Below are 15364 nucleotides of genomic sequence, written 5' to 3' on the forward strand. Positions count from 1 at the left end.
GGAGAGCATCCTGGGATCACGTCTAAGGCCTGAGCAGGTAAGGTGTCCACCTGGCGGCAGCCATCTTGTCAGCCCGCCGGTGTGAGTCTCTCCCCCTCTGCTTCAGGTGTGAGGACTGGGCTCGCCCGCCCGCCTGCCTGCCTGCCGGAGGGGCAGTGGGGCCAGCCCGAGCCCCAGGGAGACACTGCCCCCTTCAGGTTCTCCTTACCACTGCGCCGGCCCCCTCATTCCAGGCAGGAAGCGTGGCAGTGGAAAGTAGTTCCATCGAAAAAGGGTCTTATTTTAGTTCCATTTCAATTCTAGGAACATTTAGTGAGTCTACTCGGGACCGAAGGTGGAGTGAAAGCAGGCACCGCACAGCCTACCAGTTGGATAAATTATGAAATTTATTTATATTTCACCTTTTAAAAGCCAGAACATAACAAATTTCACTTTCTGGAAAGTCATCTTATTAGAAATACATGAAGTGCACTTAATACAAGGAACTCAGTTTCCTGGCACCACCAGTGAGACAGACACATGCTTTCAGTTCCCGCAAATGAAGGTTCTGCTCAAGTCCCCTCTGAACTTAGACCACGATGACCCCAGTTCAGGGAGGTCGGAGTGAACCAACACCTCAAAAACGACAGTGAGGGAGCCGACCTTAGCATCTGGGCCCTCCCAAGAAAGAGCAATCAGAAAAAGTTACTTTGTCCCAAAGGGCCCCCCTCTCTGCCAGTCACCGGAGGGCACCCGCAGTCCGTATCGGCAGGCAGGGAGAGGCCCGCGGCGGCAGCGCGCAGGCCCAAAGCACTGGCCAGGAGAAACTCCCCTATCAGACTAGAGAGGTTGGACACGCGAAAGCGAACCTAAACCCAGAGGCCCCTGGGGCGACCGGAGAGGCTCTGCTCCTGTGGACCCGCCAGCCAGCCCAGCCCGGCGGTCACTCCCATCGCGACACAGGGTGGACTTCCAGCTTCTTGAGCCGCTGCCAAAGGGCGTTTCCAGGAGACAGTTCCCACTAACAACTGCTCGCAGGGGAGGCCGTGCCTCCGACCGCGTCCCGTGGGGTCCCTACAGCCTCTCTGCGAGAAAAGCAGTGCTCGGTGTGACCTAAGGTGACAAACCCAGGACGGGAGAGCTGGCGCCCTCTCGGTCCCCGAACCTCCTCCCCCTCACTCGTGAGAAGACGCCGTTCTGCGCCTCGAGGACGCGGATGTGAGCAGGCTCCCAAGCAGAAAGGTAAACACGACCCAGACATTTGAAAATACTTCATTAGTTTGCAAACCATAAGGAAAAAGCTATGGTCTTCCTGTCTCTCTTAGCTGACCCTCTCCCCCTCGTGTGGAGACATGGAGTTTAACCTAACCTAGACGCACTTACTTCTACTGAGAACACGTGGTCGCGCCCCACCCTGAAAAGGCACAATGCAGGCATTGAAGACCGAACCAGTCCACCCGAGGGCGCGCAGGAGTGGCAGGGAAGGGTCACCAATCAGAACTCCCGGCATCAGACCCCGCGGCCCCAGAGCGTTCCCCCGGCGGGACTTTGGGAAGGAGGGCTGGGAGGGGACTCCAGCTTCCGGCAGCTGCGGCCCAGGACCCACCCACGGGGACTTCCTCGGCGGCGCGGAGGGGCCGCCACTGGTCGGAGGCGCGGTGGCCAGAGCCCGCACACCTCGGGGCCCAGGGGCCGAGACGCTGGTCTCGTTTGTGCTATTCATGACCCACGCAAGGTCCGGCTGGCTCGGAGGACCTGAGAGGTGAACGCTGGGTGAGAGGAACGGGTGTGAGGCGGGACGTGGGGAAGCGGGCGGGGCTCTCTTCCGGAAGAGGAAGCAGGGGCGCCGGAAGCGGCTGCGGAGCAGTGAAAGACACGCGGCAAACAGGGCCGACAGCAGGGGGGAGCCCCAAGGAAAGGAGGACTCTGAACTGGAAACCTGCTTCCCTGTTAGAAGTGGCCCCGTCCTAATGCCAGGGCCCACCTCCAGGTCTGCTGGACATTTAAAGTTTCACACGTAACACGGAATGGAAGCTCTGGAACGCGGGACGGACGGCAGAGGCTCTGCTCACTGGTCGATGATGGAGCGCTGCAGCACCTGGTTTATCATGTCCTCTTCATCGACGTCGTAATCCTAGGGGCAAAGCACAGACACGGCCTCAGCCCGTTGGCAGCGACAGAAATTTACTCTCTGTAGGGGCAGGACGGCCAAGCACGGGGCCCAGAGACGGCTGCCAGCTCCACGGCCGGCCACGCTGGCCACGGGGCTCTGGGCAGGCTGCCCGACCCCGCGGGGCCTCTGCTGCCTCGTCCGGACGGTGCAGGTGCAAACCAGGACGGCTCCCTCGGGCGGGGCTCTGAGGCCCAGCGGGCACCCAGGTGGACCTGGCACAGACCCTGTGCTCCAACGTGGAGTGCGCGGCAGTGAAACCAGCCTGTCTGATCCAGCGAGGCCAGTTTTCTATCCGGTCACGATACTCATCCTTACAGCATTAACGAAGATGAGGGTTATTTTCAAGTTTGAATGTCAGACACTGTATCAGACCGTGAATACATACTCTGTGACAACTGAGGGAAGAGCCGTGCCTTCCTTCTCGGTCCTGCAACACAGCCATTCAGACTGAATACTCTCAAGTTCCAACCTGACACTTACGTGTATTAGTAAGAGGTTACTCCAGGCAGTTGGCCAATCCATCTACCACTAGAATGCCGAGACGACAGTATGCCCCTTGAAACCACACAGCTGTGAGAAGAGACACAAACCCAGCGACTGTGTCTGGCCAGTGGATGTGCTCTGTGTGGCCCGAAGTACTTTAAAGAACAAATGTGTTACATTTCACATGAAACACTGCTTTCCGGCTTCTCGGGGTTGGGGTGGGTGGCAGAGACGGGCAATACTGTGCCCCTATTTCCACATGACAACAAGCAGCTGGAGCTGATGGCAAAACATCGGGCCACACGCATCCAGCCTGAAAATCCTCTGGGGGCCGTTTCCGCTACTTGCCTGGCCCCATGGGCATCTAAGCTTAAGAACCCCAAACCAGGCCCTGGCCGGGTAGCTCAGCTGGTTAGAGCAATGTCCCGATATGCCAAGGTTGTGGGTTTGCTCCCAGGTCAGGGCACATACAAGAATCAATCAATGAACGTATTGATATGTGGAAACAAATCAACGTTTCTCCCTCCATTCCCTAAAATCAATGGGGGAAAAAAAAAAGAGAATTCCAAACCTGGTTCTGTAACAAGCAGAAACTGCATATACCAGAAGAAAGTGGGCAAACACTGGGGGAAGGAAGACAACCCAGGGGCAAGCGGTCGCTGTGTCCCCGTCTGGACGGCTGGCCAGTTCATCTTCTTCAGCACCACTCAGGGCGTCTGTGGCCGCGCACCGGGCTCACGGGCCACACGGCTGCCTTTCCGGGAAACCCGTCGCCTCAGGGACAAAGCTCAGCAGTGGGGCCCGTGGTCCCCCAGGAAAGAGGGAGGGAGGGACGGGTCGCTCACCACAAAAGTGTCGTAAGAAAACTGGTGCCGCCGCTGGATGTGCTCGATGAAGTTGGCGCTGCGGTAGTTGGGGTCTCCCCAGGGCATCGAGGCACAGATCGGACAAACCTGCCAACAAAGCAGCACGTTCTCAGGCGCCTGGCGTCTGTGCCGACGCCCGCCCTCCGTGGCTGGGGCCCAGCCCCTCTCTTCCAGGGCAGCTGTCCTGACACGCCGGTCCAGGGCCAGGTCACTCCCTCGCGTGCACATTCACCCCCCAGGAAACGCTGTCAGTCTCCACGCGTCATCTGACTCGTGAAGCCCGAGAGGGGTGGGTACAGGCTTCGGTCACGATACCGTCCTTTTCTTATCCCCTACCGTGGTCAGAACAATGTGTCAGCTGTCCCGGACACAAAGGAAACCAAGAAATGACAGATGTGCAGTGTCCCAAGGAAGTTAAAACATGGCCTTATGTGATACTCTTCTACAAGTAAATACTCAGATGAGGGGGCTCAGGCTGAAAGCCCTCCGACGAGGGGCTGGCTCGGGCTTTGAAGACTGGGAGGTATCGGGATGGACCACAAAACGTGACAGGCGTCCCAGAAGAGGGGCGGCAGTAGCAAGGAGCAAGGCCAGGAGGCAGCACTGCATGCGGACAGCCGGCCAAGGAGAGTGGCTAGAAGGGGAAATTCACGGAGACGGGCACAGGGAAGCCGGGCGGGGAAGCAGCAAGCACTGGTGGCCCGGCTTCAGAGAGGGAACCCCGTCGTTTACAAGAATGAAGCTGACGAAGCAGGCGGGCAAGAAAGGAATCCAAGAAAGGAATCCGCAGCGGAGGAAGACCCCTTGAGCGGGGGAGCGGGGGAGGCACCCGGAGCTGGAGCACAAGTAGGACAAGGGACAGAGAAGGAGGCGGCTTCCCGAGGGAAGTGCTGAAACCCTGACGGGCTCGGCGTTCTGCAGAGGGGGAGGAGACAGAAGCGAGGGCCAAGGGCTGAAGGAAGAGGGGTTTATACAGAACAATCACAGGGATTTCAAGAAGCCAAAGGTGGGGGGAAAGAGAGAGAAATTAGGCTGTAGTACCAGAAACCAGGTAGTTCAGCAATATCGATCAAAATTATACGTACACTTAACCTCCAACCAAATCGATCCACAGTTAAGAATTTATTTCACAGTCAAACATAAACACAGGCACAGATACATTAAAATTTATGGCAGCCTTTTAAAATTACAATGGAAAACTTCAAACCTATAGAAAATTAGGTAATACTCTGACAAACCAGCCCTTATCCCTAAACACCTAGATTTAAGTTTGCCGTAAGTATTTCAGCAAAAAGGAAGCACTTTAAAATAAAACACATTCCACCTCTATTTCAGTACAGTCCTAAAAATAAGTATGTCCTTCTACAAATACAACACCACTATTCCACCTATCAATAGTAATTCTTTAGTAGCATTTAATATCCCGCCCTCAATCAAATTTCCTGATGTCAATTGGGACTAACCTTTACGTTCATCAATAAGGGACCAACTAAATCATGGGAAAAGTAGTGGAAATTATGAAGCTCGTTAAAAGAGACAGATCTACATGTACTGACGTGGAACAGTGGCCAAAAACATTAGTTACAGCCTCCAAGTAATGAGCTGTCATTCGCACGAAGAGAGGGACACATAAGGGCCATTTCTCCACATCTGCAGACCACTCCGACGCCAGGAGCGCCCCAAAGAGGCATTTTCTGACAGCGTGAAGGGAGGACTGGGTTAGGGGCCGGGGACCAGGCTCCAGTGCTGGCTCGGCCCTGCCTGGCTCCACGACATGCGCGACCCATTTAACCTGGGTGGCACAACGGTCCCTTATTCACGTCTAAAAATGAGTGCAGGAGAGACGGTGGTAGGAAGCAGAGCGTCTCTATCATTTTACTTAGCATCCATTTCAGCTTTCACAATGACCAAAATAGCCGTGCTTCTCTGACTAACTCCAGAACGGAAGACGGGCAGCGACGGCAGGTGCGGGGGGTGTGGGTCTGTCTCCGCACACTTGCCCTCCCAGACAGTAATTAGGTCTCCGGCACCACAACTCAAAGCTCCCGAAGGAGGAGCTCACAACCTGGCTTTGGGGCCCCGTATCTCGCCCGGTGCAGCCACAGAACATGCACTGTGCGTCTATTTTGGAATCACAGGGGCAGTAAGACAGCTGGTGCGATGACCATCCCAGGTCGGCATCCAGCTGGAGAGACTTCCAAGTTCGCTACACAATAAAGATATGTTAGAAAGACGAGTATTAGTATCAAACGATGCGGCTGTTTCTTTCTGAGTAAGAACAGCCGACTCTTTGTGACTGAGCTCCCGAGAGGCTGACCGGCCACCACGGCACGGTGTCTCATTTTATATTGCGTTCATTTCTATTACACCACAGTGGCAAGTGGTGACGTGAAGCATTTATCATATCCAAACATAGAATAAATTGCAGGAACATAAAAAAACCACTGGGAACAACTGAGGGTGTAGCGGGAAGTGAAGAACCAGGGGAAGGGGCTGGAGGGGGTTTGTACAGTTCACTTTTCACACAGTGAACTGACTACAGACAAAGAACAAAATCTAAAAATTGCCAGGAGGTGACAGAAAACAAGGACTTGGGGAGACCAGCTGGGATCACAGAACACGACGCGGCAGGGGTGGAAGCCAGACTCTAGAGGAAGTCAAGGAGAGGGTGAGGGAGCGGCGGCAGCCGCCGGAAGACCGCCAGCCGGAGGGGAGAGAGAGAGACGGAATGCGATGGAGGAGAGCTGGCTCAGACGCTCCTCCCACCAGTCGGACACGAAGACCCGGGTATGTGCAAAGGGAAACAGGAATAGGAGCAGGCAGAGAAGGTGAGAGGAGAAACACGATGAATCTTGATGAGCAGGGAGCCTTTCTCCGGGCCGGGCCCCAGTCCCGCCCCTTTGCTCCGACCTGAGGACAAGAGGCAGAGACGAGTCAGACTTGGAAAGCAGTCGTTTCCTCAGCACAAGAGGGGATGGTAAGGATGAGGCACAGGGGCTGCAAACTCAAGCGCTCACGGGAACTGGGCTGGAAAGGCCCGGGAGTAAAGCAGAGCGGGTACGAGCCCTGCCCGTCCAGAGTGGGGGGGGGGGGGGGGCAGCTGCAAAGCCAGCCGGCTCTTGCCAGAGCTTCTAATTTCTCCAGTGCAGGGTATCAGGATTGGAAATGTTCTGATTTTTAAAGGTGAAGGAAATTAAAATGTGTACAGGCCAGATGCATCCCACAGGCTGCCACTCTGTGACCTCAGAGGCAGATCAGAGAGCTCCTGCGATAGAAACAGGAAGAGAGAAGAAAGGAACGCACACCTGATGCTTTGAATTCCTTAAAAGCAGGATCCAGTGTTATCTGCAGGGAGGGTGAGAACGGCTTCTGGCAGGAACTGAGGCAGAGAACAGCCCCGAGACATTGCCTGCCTTGCAGCAACAGGGTCTTCCTGCAAGCGGGGTGCGCGGTGGGCCCAGCCAGCCCAGTGCCCTAGTACGGGAGCTGAGGGCGCAGACAGAAGAGGTTCCCTGGTGGAGTCTGTTGCAGCACAATGGTAAGAACCCAGGGAGCTCAGAGAAAAAAGTGGCTGTACTGACCAGAATCTGGGCTTGACAAGGAATTTGATAAAGTCAAGAGATTTAAGATATTCCTGAAAAGGCCAGGTGGATCTTAAGATTTCCAACACAAAAATACAGAATGCCACAAGGCCTAATCCCTCAGCAAATGCTCACAAAAATTCTCGTTCGTGCACCACCTTTTACAGCAATGGAGCTGAAGACTGCCCACAGATCTGGGTACACGGTTCTACAGAAGCAGTCTGAGATCAATGGGAAAACTGAAACAAACTATAGAGGAAGCTGTGTTAAGACCTGGAAGGAAGGAAGGAAGGAAGGAAGGACCCTAGTCTGTCAGTCACAGGAAGAGGGACAGGTGACACTGCTGAGACTGACCAAATTCAAGCCCGTCCCACCCCCGCCCCCCAAAAGAAACTAGCTCTGACCAGTGCAGCTCAGCTGGTTGGGTGTCACTGTAAACAAACAAACAAACAAGCAAACAAACGTGTCAGTCTGTGATGATTAAATGTCAAAGGACTGATAAGCACTTCCCTAATGATTTCAGCTTAAATTCGCTTTCTCCACAACTATGAAAAAGCTACTCTCAAAAAGAAAACGGCGGCAGATTTACACAGGAGAAACGTGGTGGACACCAAGGAATCCAAGCTGACGACACCAGCAACGGGACCAACAGACACGGCATGACCCCTGACGTGCCACCAGGAGGACACGTCACTACGGAGCGTCCCTGCGTCTCAGCATGAAGAAGCAGACAAGCCCAATGGGGTAGGGAGAATGAGGGTGATAAATGGTAACAGAAAAAAATGCAATAAGAAATAATTTAAAAACTAGTACCACACTTTGCAATAATATGAGTTAAAAATGATCACAATTATTGTCAATGTTTCTTTAAAAAAAGAAAAGAAGTAGACAAGCCCAAATTGAAGGACATTCTACAAAACAGTTGGCCTGTCCTGGTTAAAAATGTCAAGGTCAGGAAAGACAGAGAAAGGCCGAAGGCCGCAGAGACGTGACAACCGAACCCAACGCAGACCCAGGGTGAGGGGCCGGGAAGACTGGCACGAAGAACATCACAAAATGCTGGGATTTAAATGTGAATCCACAGCAGATGTCAGACGGTCTCACTGCTACCTTTCCTGAGTGTGACAACTAAACACAAAAAATGTAATTTTTTTTAAAAGCAAATGCTCTTGTTCTGAGGAGATGGATGCTAAAGTATTTAGGGGCAAAGGGTGATGACATCTATAACTTAGTCTCTAATGGTCAGCAAAATTTGTTTGTAGAAAGTACAGTGAAGCAAACAAGGTGAAATGTTACTAATCTAAGAATCCAGGTGAAGGATACACAAGAGTGCACTGTACTAATCCTGTAATTTTTCTGTAAGTGTGAATTCCTCCCCATAAACATATTTTTCTACAAGTTCCCCTTACCACAGGCTTGGTGTCCGTGCTATGAGATGACTTGCAGTGCTCCACAAGTCCTTCCTGGTCGAAGTTCTTCTCGGGACAGTAAGGGCACGGAAAGGTGTAGCGGTTTGGGACGTTCCTGGAGGATGAAAAGGCAGAAAAAAAGAACAGCACTTCTGTGAGTACATTCCACGCAACTTCAGCCACCGTACCTCCAAAAAGGAGCCCAGTTCACTGAACGGCTATGACAAGGACCGTGATGACTGCTTCAGCGTCAGGTCAGTGTTCTGGAAATGACTGACCAGCACAGCTGGTACTGATGCGAACACCAGAGAGGCCTGCTCCTTCCACCCCCATAAAGACACGTGCATCAGCTTCAGCCAGCAGAGCGACCACACCTCCGCTTTCTGAAACTCACACAACTCAGCCCTGAACACGCAAAGCGTCCTTTGTCTCTGTACCAAAAGATAACCTCGACCTAAAGGAGTGATTGAGTCATTTACCTGGGCTGAAGGGATGCGTCCTTGGTGGTGGCCTTCACACCTTCCATGATGTAATTCTGGTATTTGGAACAGGTAGCCACGTGGGCCCGGATCTTGGATAGGAAGAACTTGGAGAGGAAGAATCAGAGGCCACAAGTTAGTCAGGACCTTGTACCAGGCTCAACATCATCCCAAAGCAAGGACGGGATGAAAACTAGACCTATGCCACCCGGGCAAACACTCTCACCAGTGCCCTGGCTGTGCTGAATCTCTGACTGTTCGTTGCAGGGTTTCTGTTAAGATCAAGACTGATGTGCCCTGACCTGTGTAGCTCAGTTGCTTGGATATTGTCCGGCAAAGCAAAAGGTCACCGGTTCAATTCCCAGTCAGGACACATGCCTGGGTTGCGGGCTGGGTCCCTGGTCAGGGAGCACATGTGAGAGGCAACCGATTGATGTTCTCATACATCAGTGTTTTTCTCCCTCTCTTTCTCCTTCCCTTCCCCGCCTCTAAGAATAAATAAAATCTTTAAAAAAGGAAAAAAAGACTGATTATTTTACTTGACCAAGTCAGGACATCTGCTTCCACTCTATACTGACTCTCCTAGAGGTCTGTGTTACTCACAATATGCTCTCTGCTCACAGACACATTCCAGAGCCAGGGAAGCCTTTCAAGTTTTACACATTAGCATTTAAACTCATCTCCATATAGCAAGCCAAGAGCTACACTCCAGCCTGTGCAGCAGGGAAAAGTGGCCATGGATACAAAAGGGGTAAAGGCTAGTCACCCCAGTTACAGTACAAGTCGTTAGGTTGTGACGAGTGATCTTTAAAAAGACCCTAAATCTGAATCCTGTTTCTTCTATGAAATCTAGTCTTTGCAACATAGAAAGAGAAAAGAAAACCGACAGAGCGCCTCACCACGGGTGTTCTAGAAAGGAAGAAGACGTGTAAGGAAGGCAGGGAGAGGGGAGATGCAGGGAATAAAAACATTTTTAAAGATATACCGCAATACAATCACTAATCTTGAAAATGGAGAAAATCAAAAGCATACGGAGAAAAGCCCAAACTTCAGTATTTGAGTTCTGTCTGGCTTACCTGGATGCTTCCGTCTCACCTCCAGCTAAAGTACCTGACTTCAAGCTGCCAACCAGAGCTCCCGACTGACAGGGACGGGAAACAGCCCCGTTCGGAGCTGTGCCCACTGTGTACCCCTCGGGCTAAATCACCCCGTGGGAAGGAGACTTTGAGGGGCACCCGTCCCATGGCTATGCGCACCGAGGTGCCGGAGTGACGGAACTGATGCGCTAGGCTGTCTGCCTGTCCCTTAGTGAGAAGAGTTTCAAGGCAAAAAAAGTTGTAGAAATATATATTATGACTCCATTTTGTGAAAATCCTACCTCTGTGTGTGTCAAAGGGCAGAAAATACTTTGCAGCCTTCTAAACTGAACTACTTTAAAGAGGTAATCTCTGGAGCGGGGAACAAACCTACGTTGTTTTATATTTTTGTACCGTGTGGAATTAAGAAAATCATAGTGATGCAAAAACCAATAAACCTATGTGTATCTTTTGGAAAACAAGAAAATATTTTTCTTTTGCAGTTATAATAGATGTTAAAATAAACACACTGGGCTCTAACATGATTATACAAAAGAACATGGGTGCACTTCAAGTGTTAGATCTTGCTATTATAATCAAGTATTTCATATTGACCTTTGTATCATGACTCTTCTCTGTCAAGTGCTAAAAAGTTGATTAAATTTAATATTCGTAATGACCTAGGGTTTTAAATCTCCTCTCAGGCTAACTGTAGCAGGTAACTTTTTTGAATCATTGATTTAGTTTTATATTAAAATATTAAGAAATATTATTCCGTTACTATATTCCAATTAAAATTCTGCATAATGCTTTGAAAAATGGGTCTTTTATAGGAAAAACTGAGATAACTGATTTTTATGATCTTCAAGGTGAAAATATGTAATACGCTAAGTCAACTTAAAACAAAACAAAACAAAAAAACCCCCAGAAAACCCCAAGCCCAGTAAGGTCACAAACGACACCGCGCAGCCACTGCCACAGAGAACGGGCATGCACTCGTGCTACTCGGCGTCCGGTCACGCTCTGACCGCAGACGCCGCGCGGCGACAGCCCTGCGCTTTACCCCATCTCGTCACAGGCAGACTGACTCTCCCGTTTCCCTCCACATACATTTTTACGGCAGCCATGGCAAGAAGTCTCTGTGCTCTCAATCTGCCGCTCGAGCTCCGCGGCTCGCTCGCCCGGCGCCAGAGGGCTGCGGCACACGCCACAGACAGGCTTCTTCGGCTTCAGACATTCCTGCAGGCATGCAGAGCAAAAGCTAGAACAAGACACACAGAGAACCCGAGTCATGCATTGTGCGGACGGGACAACAGCAATGGGTACACTTTTAAAAAGACATCAATGAGTAATGGGTTAAGGACAGCTTACTCCCTACACCTCACTCAAATACTGAGGCCCCCTATGCCAGGAAAATGAGGGTGGGGGAACGGGTCCTGCAAAGAACAGGTAGGCCCAGCGAGAGAAACAAAGGCAGACTACTGGGGTACGACGCAAAAGGAGGTGTGGGCAGTCTTCAGACCTCAGCCCCCAGCCCTGAGGAGTCTCCTGCACTTCGCTTTTCCCTCTGTGGAACGGAGAGAGCAGCGCCCACCTGTAGGGGTGCTGGGAGACCTCGGCACCGTGCCTAGCACACTGGAAATGCACCCCAGGCAAGGGCTGCTACCATTAGAGGAGAATGCAAAGCACGCAGAAAACACAAACACAAGAGCAACTCGCTGGGACCTACGGGCAGGGCGGGAAGACTTCAGAGGCAGCATCTGTGAAAGAACCTTAAAAGATGCAGTTCAGCTGATAGAGAGCAATGGAAGAATATTCCAGACCTTCAGAGTTAAAAACTCATGACGCGTCTGAGGAGATAGAAGCCTACCGCTTTTCCTAATAAGCAGTAGGGACCCAGGTGTTTAAAGCAAAGTATCGACAAGACCAAATCCCAGTGTTAGAAAAATAACTCTGGGATTATCACAGACAACAGAGTTGCTGGTTTAAAAATTGTTTTTAGGCGAGGAAAGACGAGAGGAAACTCAAAGGAGAGACCAGCCAGATGGCTAACAGCAGAGGGTTGCGAGGGCCCCAAGGAGGCAGCAGAGGAGGAGCCCAGGAAATGACGCAGTAGGACTGCTGACTTACAGAGTCTGGAGGAGAAGACAAGAAAGCCGCGGATGGCCAGGTTTCTATCCTCAGCCTAGGCAGGTGGTGATGCCGAGACAGAGTACACAGGAAGAATGGATAACGAGGCATGAAAATACCCAGCTGCCTGTCCCACCTGAGAGACTTAAGGCAGGATTTATAATTAAAGGCTATGTGCACGCTGGATAATTTTTTACTGCCTAAAAATTTTCTTCCTCTTGGTCTTTAAGCTAGATGTCATTCTCCTAGGCAAATTCTAGACCAGGCAGGGAGAAGGGGAGGGGTCTACTGACTCACCACTGAGGGCACAATGTCCAACTGAACTAAGTCCCTGTCCTCGTAATGCTTCTGATCCAGGGTGGGGAAAATCACAGATGTCGTTTCAGTTAGTGATTAAATACACGAAGGGGAGTGAAGCAATGAGATCAGCAGGGGTGGACCACAGAAAGCTTCTTTAAGGAGCTAACATTTGAGCTGAGACCTAAAATAAGGAGAGCGAGACACAGACCCGGACGCAGCGCGCTCCACACGAAGATGACACCAAGTGCAGGGGGGCATCCTAAAGCAGAAAGGAAGACTTCTGGGGCCATGAATCATGCCCAACAAAATAGCCTGCTTTCAGTTTCCATTTCCTATGCATGGGCCTTTTTCTAGTTCGGCTCTCTAGATGCTCCGCCCTCTTCTTTTTTCACAGTGCTATGCAGAAAGTCCCTTCTCCTGGGCACCCAGCCACCTGCCCTTCTCCAGCTGTATTCCACTGCACTGGAAAAGGATATAGTCATTTAAAGCTTGAAATAAAGTTTTATGAAAACCTAATGCTCCATCCAGCCAGAACTTCGGTGATGCTCAAGTTTCCAAGTTACAAAAGTTAGCAAAAACCAACCAGGCAGAACAGAAAGCACTGGGCTGGCACTACAGGGGACTCAAGAGAAGCGCATCCACGTGTTTTCCAATCAACATGGAACTGATGATCACGTGGAACTAGTATGGCGAGCACAGAAAAAAGTCAAGGTTTGAGTCCTAGTACTGCCCCTGACCTCTGACTTAGGAAAGGTTCATCTGGCTCAAGCAAACCTTAACTTTTGCTGGGGCAAGATTCTTTATCATCCGTTACCTCCCCCCTACTCCAGGTCTGATTCCTAATACCCTCCCACCGCACAATGAATTTTCCCACTAGTCTGAACATTTGCTGAACTGTGAACTCTGAGGGCAGAACCACCTCATTTCTTGCTATGCCCCAAGAACCTGGCACACAGTGGGCACACAAACATTTAGTCTGTTGAACGTAAGATTGGAAGATGGATGCTGGCTGTGCTGAGCACTGGGGATGCAGACGGGGCAAAACAGATACGGCTGGAGCTTGTGGGGCCCTAACGTTTACCCTGTGCAAGAAACTGGAGGTAATTTAAATGGGGATGGTGTCAGGGAGGCAACACATCGGGACTTGAAGTCTGAAAAGGATTTGGGGCAGTGGTGAGGGAGGTGCAGATGGGACAGGAAGCATTCCAGGCTAACTGAACTGCAAACAGAACAGCTCAGAGCTAGAAAGAGCTTCATGCCCAGGCTGATGTGGCTCAGTGGACTGAGCGTCGGCCTGCAAACCAAAAGGTGGCAGCTTCCATTCCCAATCAGGGCACATGCTTGGGTTGTGGGCCAGGTACCCCAGCTGGGGTCTTGCGAGAGGCAACCAACCCATGTAATCTCTTGCATATAGCAGTTTCTCACGTTCTCACTGCAAAGTAAATAAATAAAATCTTTGGGGGGGCGGGCACTTGACAAAGCAAACAGCAGTCAACGTGGCTGGGGAGTTTTGCCAGGTGCCAACTGTTCTCTACCTGCCCAACAGATGCCTGTGTCCTTCTGGGAAGAGCTGGACAACGGTGAGCCTCAGTACTCGCACCTGCAAAACGGCTGTAGGTGCCTGTTGTGCCTACTGCCCAGTAAACCGTCCTAAGACCAAAGGCCAAGGCGGTGCCCATGATATGCACTGAGGGTGGCCGTGGAGCAGGTGGCCAAGCTCTGCACAGTTCTTTCAACTTAGGGTGTGTTTGTTTTTGCGTCTGATGGAGCAAGGCTGAGATGCAAAATCCCACCCAACTCAAGAGGCCTACCCCGGCCCAGGGCGGGTACTGACATTTTCGCACACACCTCCTTCAGTCGTCTCAACGTCTATTTGTAAAATGCAGGCGGGCCCGGGAGGCTTAACTGCAAACAGCATGAAACATACCCGCACCCAAGTACACAGGAATGACAACCCCTATCTGCCACCTCTCAACCCCTTTCACAGTGAAGGGCAGATTGGTCGGACTTATATCAAGATCTCCCTTTTGTTCTTTCAGCCTAGCTCAGCGTTTCTGCAACTTGAGCGCACATTAGAATCATTCGGCAGAGCTGGCGACATGACGCCAGACGTACTAGACTTTAGGAGCGACGTACGCACTACTCAAGGGAAACTGTGGCTCTCGAGGGCAGACTTCGGACCCCACCTAACGCTCAGCGGGGTGTGACACCGCCATCACCCCCGGGGAGGAGCTGACAGGCCGCCTGAAACAAAGTGGGAGCTCATCGTTAGGGCGGGATCGTCGGGAGTGAAGGGGGCGGGAGACGAGCGCCCTACAACTTCCACGGGTCGTCAGGAGCCGGGGACGGTCCTACGCAGAGGCCCTTCCAGGTCGCTCCTCTCGCCCCCGCCTGAGACCCTCCCTGTCCCCGGGCCTCTCTCTCCTCGACTCCATTCCCCTCCCAGTCAGGCGCCCCCCCGCCCAGGGCCGGGCTCGCCGCTTACACGTGTCCGCAGAGCACCCGCACCGGCTTCTCGTACACCTCTAAGCACACGGGACACGTGAAGCGGCCGAGGGGATCAGCCGCCGCTGCTGGCCCTGCCACCGGCGTAGCACCCTCACGGTCCGGCTGTTGCGCCGCCATCTTGCAGCCACGGAAAGCGGCGTAACGGCGACGGCCAAGAAGGAGGAGCCCGAGGGGCGGGGCGGAGGCGGCCAGCCAGCGCTCGCGAGGGGCGGGGCGGGGGCGGGGCTAGCGAGCGGGGAGGGTCTCCAGGGGCGTGGATTATGGGCCGTGCACAGGACTGGGGGCGGGGCTAATGGATACGCCACGCCACTTGGCACCCTGAAGGGAGAGAGGCGAGGCAGAGGGGAATCTGGAAAATGTGGAGAACGGATTGTGAGCTC

The 15364-nt window shown here is 52.3% G+C and overlaps 1 protein-coding gene across 1 annotated transcript; it reads right to left on the minus strand.

Annotated features, from left to right (window-relative positions):
• Positions 1 to 368: 368 nt before the first annotated feature.
• On the minus strand, positions 369 to 15117 carry RNF114 (ring finger protein 114). Its single transcript, XM_045833537.1, has 6 exons — positions 14962 to 15117; positions 11157 to 11307; positions 8971 to 9077; positions 8492 to 8606; positions 3481 to 3588; positions 369 to 2113 (listed from the first exon to the last, which is right to left on the minus strand). The coding sequence occupies exons 1-6, from the start codon at positions 15099 to 15101 to the stop codon at positions 2048 to 2050; spliced, it is 687 nt and encodes a 228-aa protein (XP_045689493.1). The 5' UTR covers positions 15102 to 15117; the 3' UTR covers positions 369 to 2047.
• Between the last annotated feature and the right edge of the window lie 247 nt (positions 15118 to 15364).

This window comes from Phyllostomus hastatus, unplaced genomic scaffold (genome assembly GCF_019186645.2).
Source record: "Phyllostomus hastatus isolate PE091 unplaced genomic scaffold, TTU_PhHast_1.1 phas_contig_17, whole genome shotgun sequence".
Classification (NCBI taxonomy): domain Eukaryota; kingdom Metazoa; phylum Chordata; class Mammalia; order Chiroptera; family Phyllostomidae; genus Phyllostomus; species Phyllostomus hastatus.

Excerpts from the sequence above, each read along its gene's own strand:
- RNF114 (XM_045833537.1), bottom strand. The coding sequence starts at position 15,101 with ATGGCGGCGCAACAGCCGGACCGTGAGGGTGCTACGCCGGTGGCAGGG. Across the intron at positions 8,607-8,970 it reads GACGCATCCCTTCAGCCCAG|GAACGTCCCAAACCGCTACA; the intron begins GTAAATGACTCA and ends TTCATCCTCCAG. Across the intron at positions 2,114-3,480 it reads TTTCTTACGACACTTTTGTG|GATTACGACGTCGATGAAGA; the intron begins GTGAGCGACCCG and ends CTTTGCCCCTAG.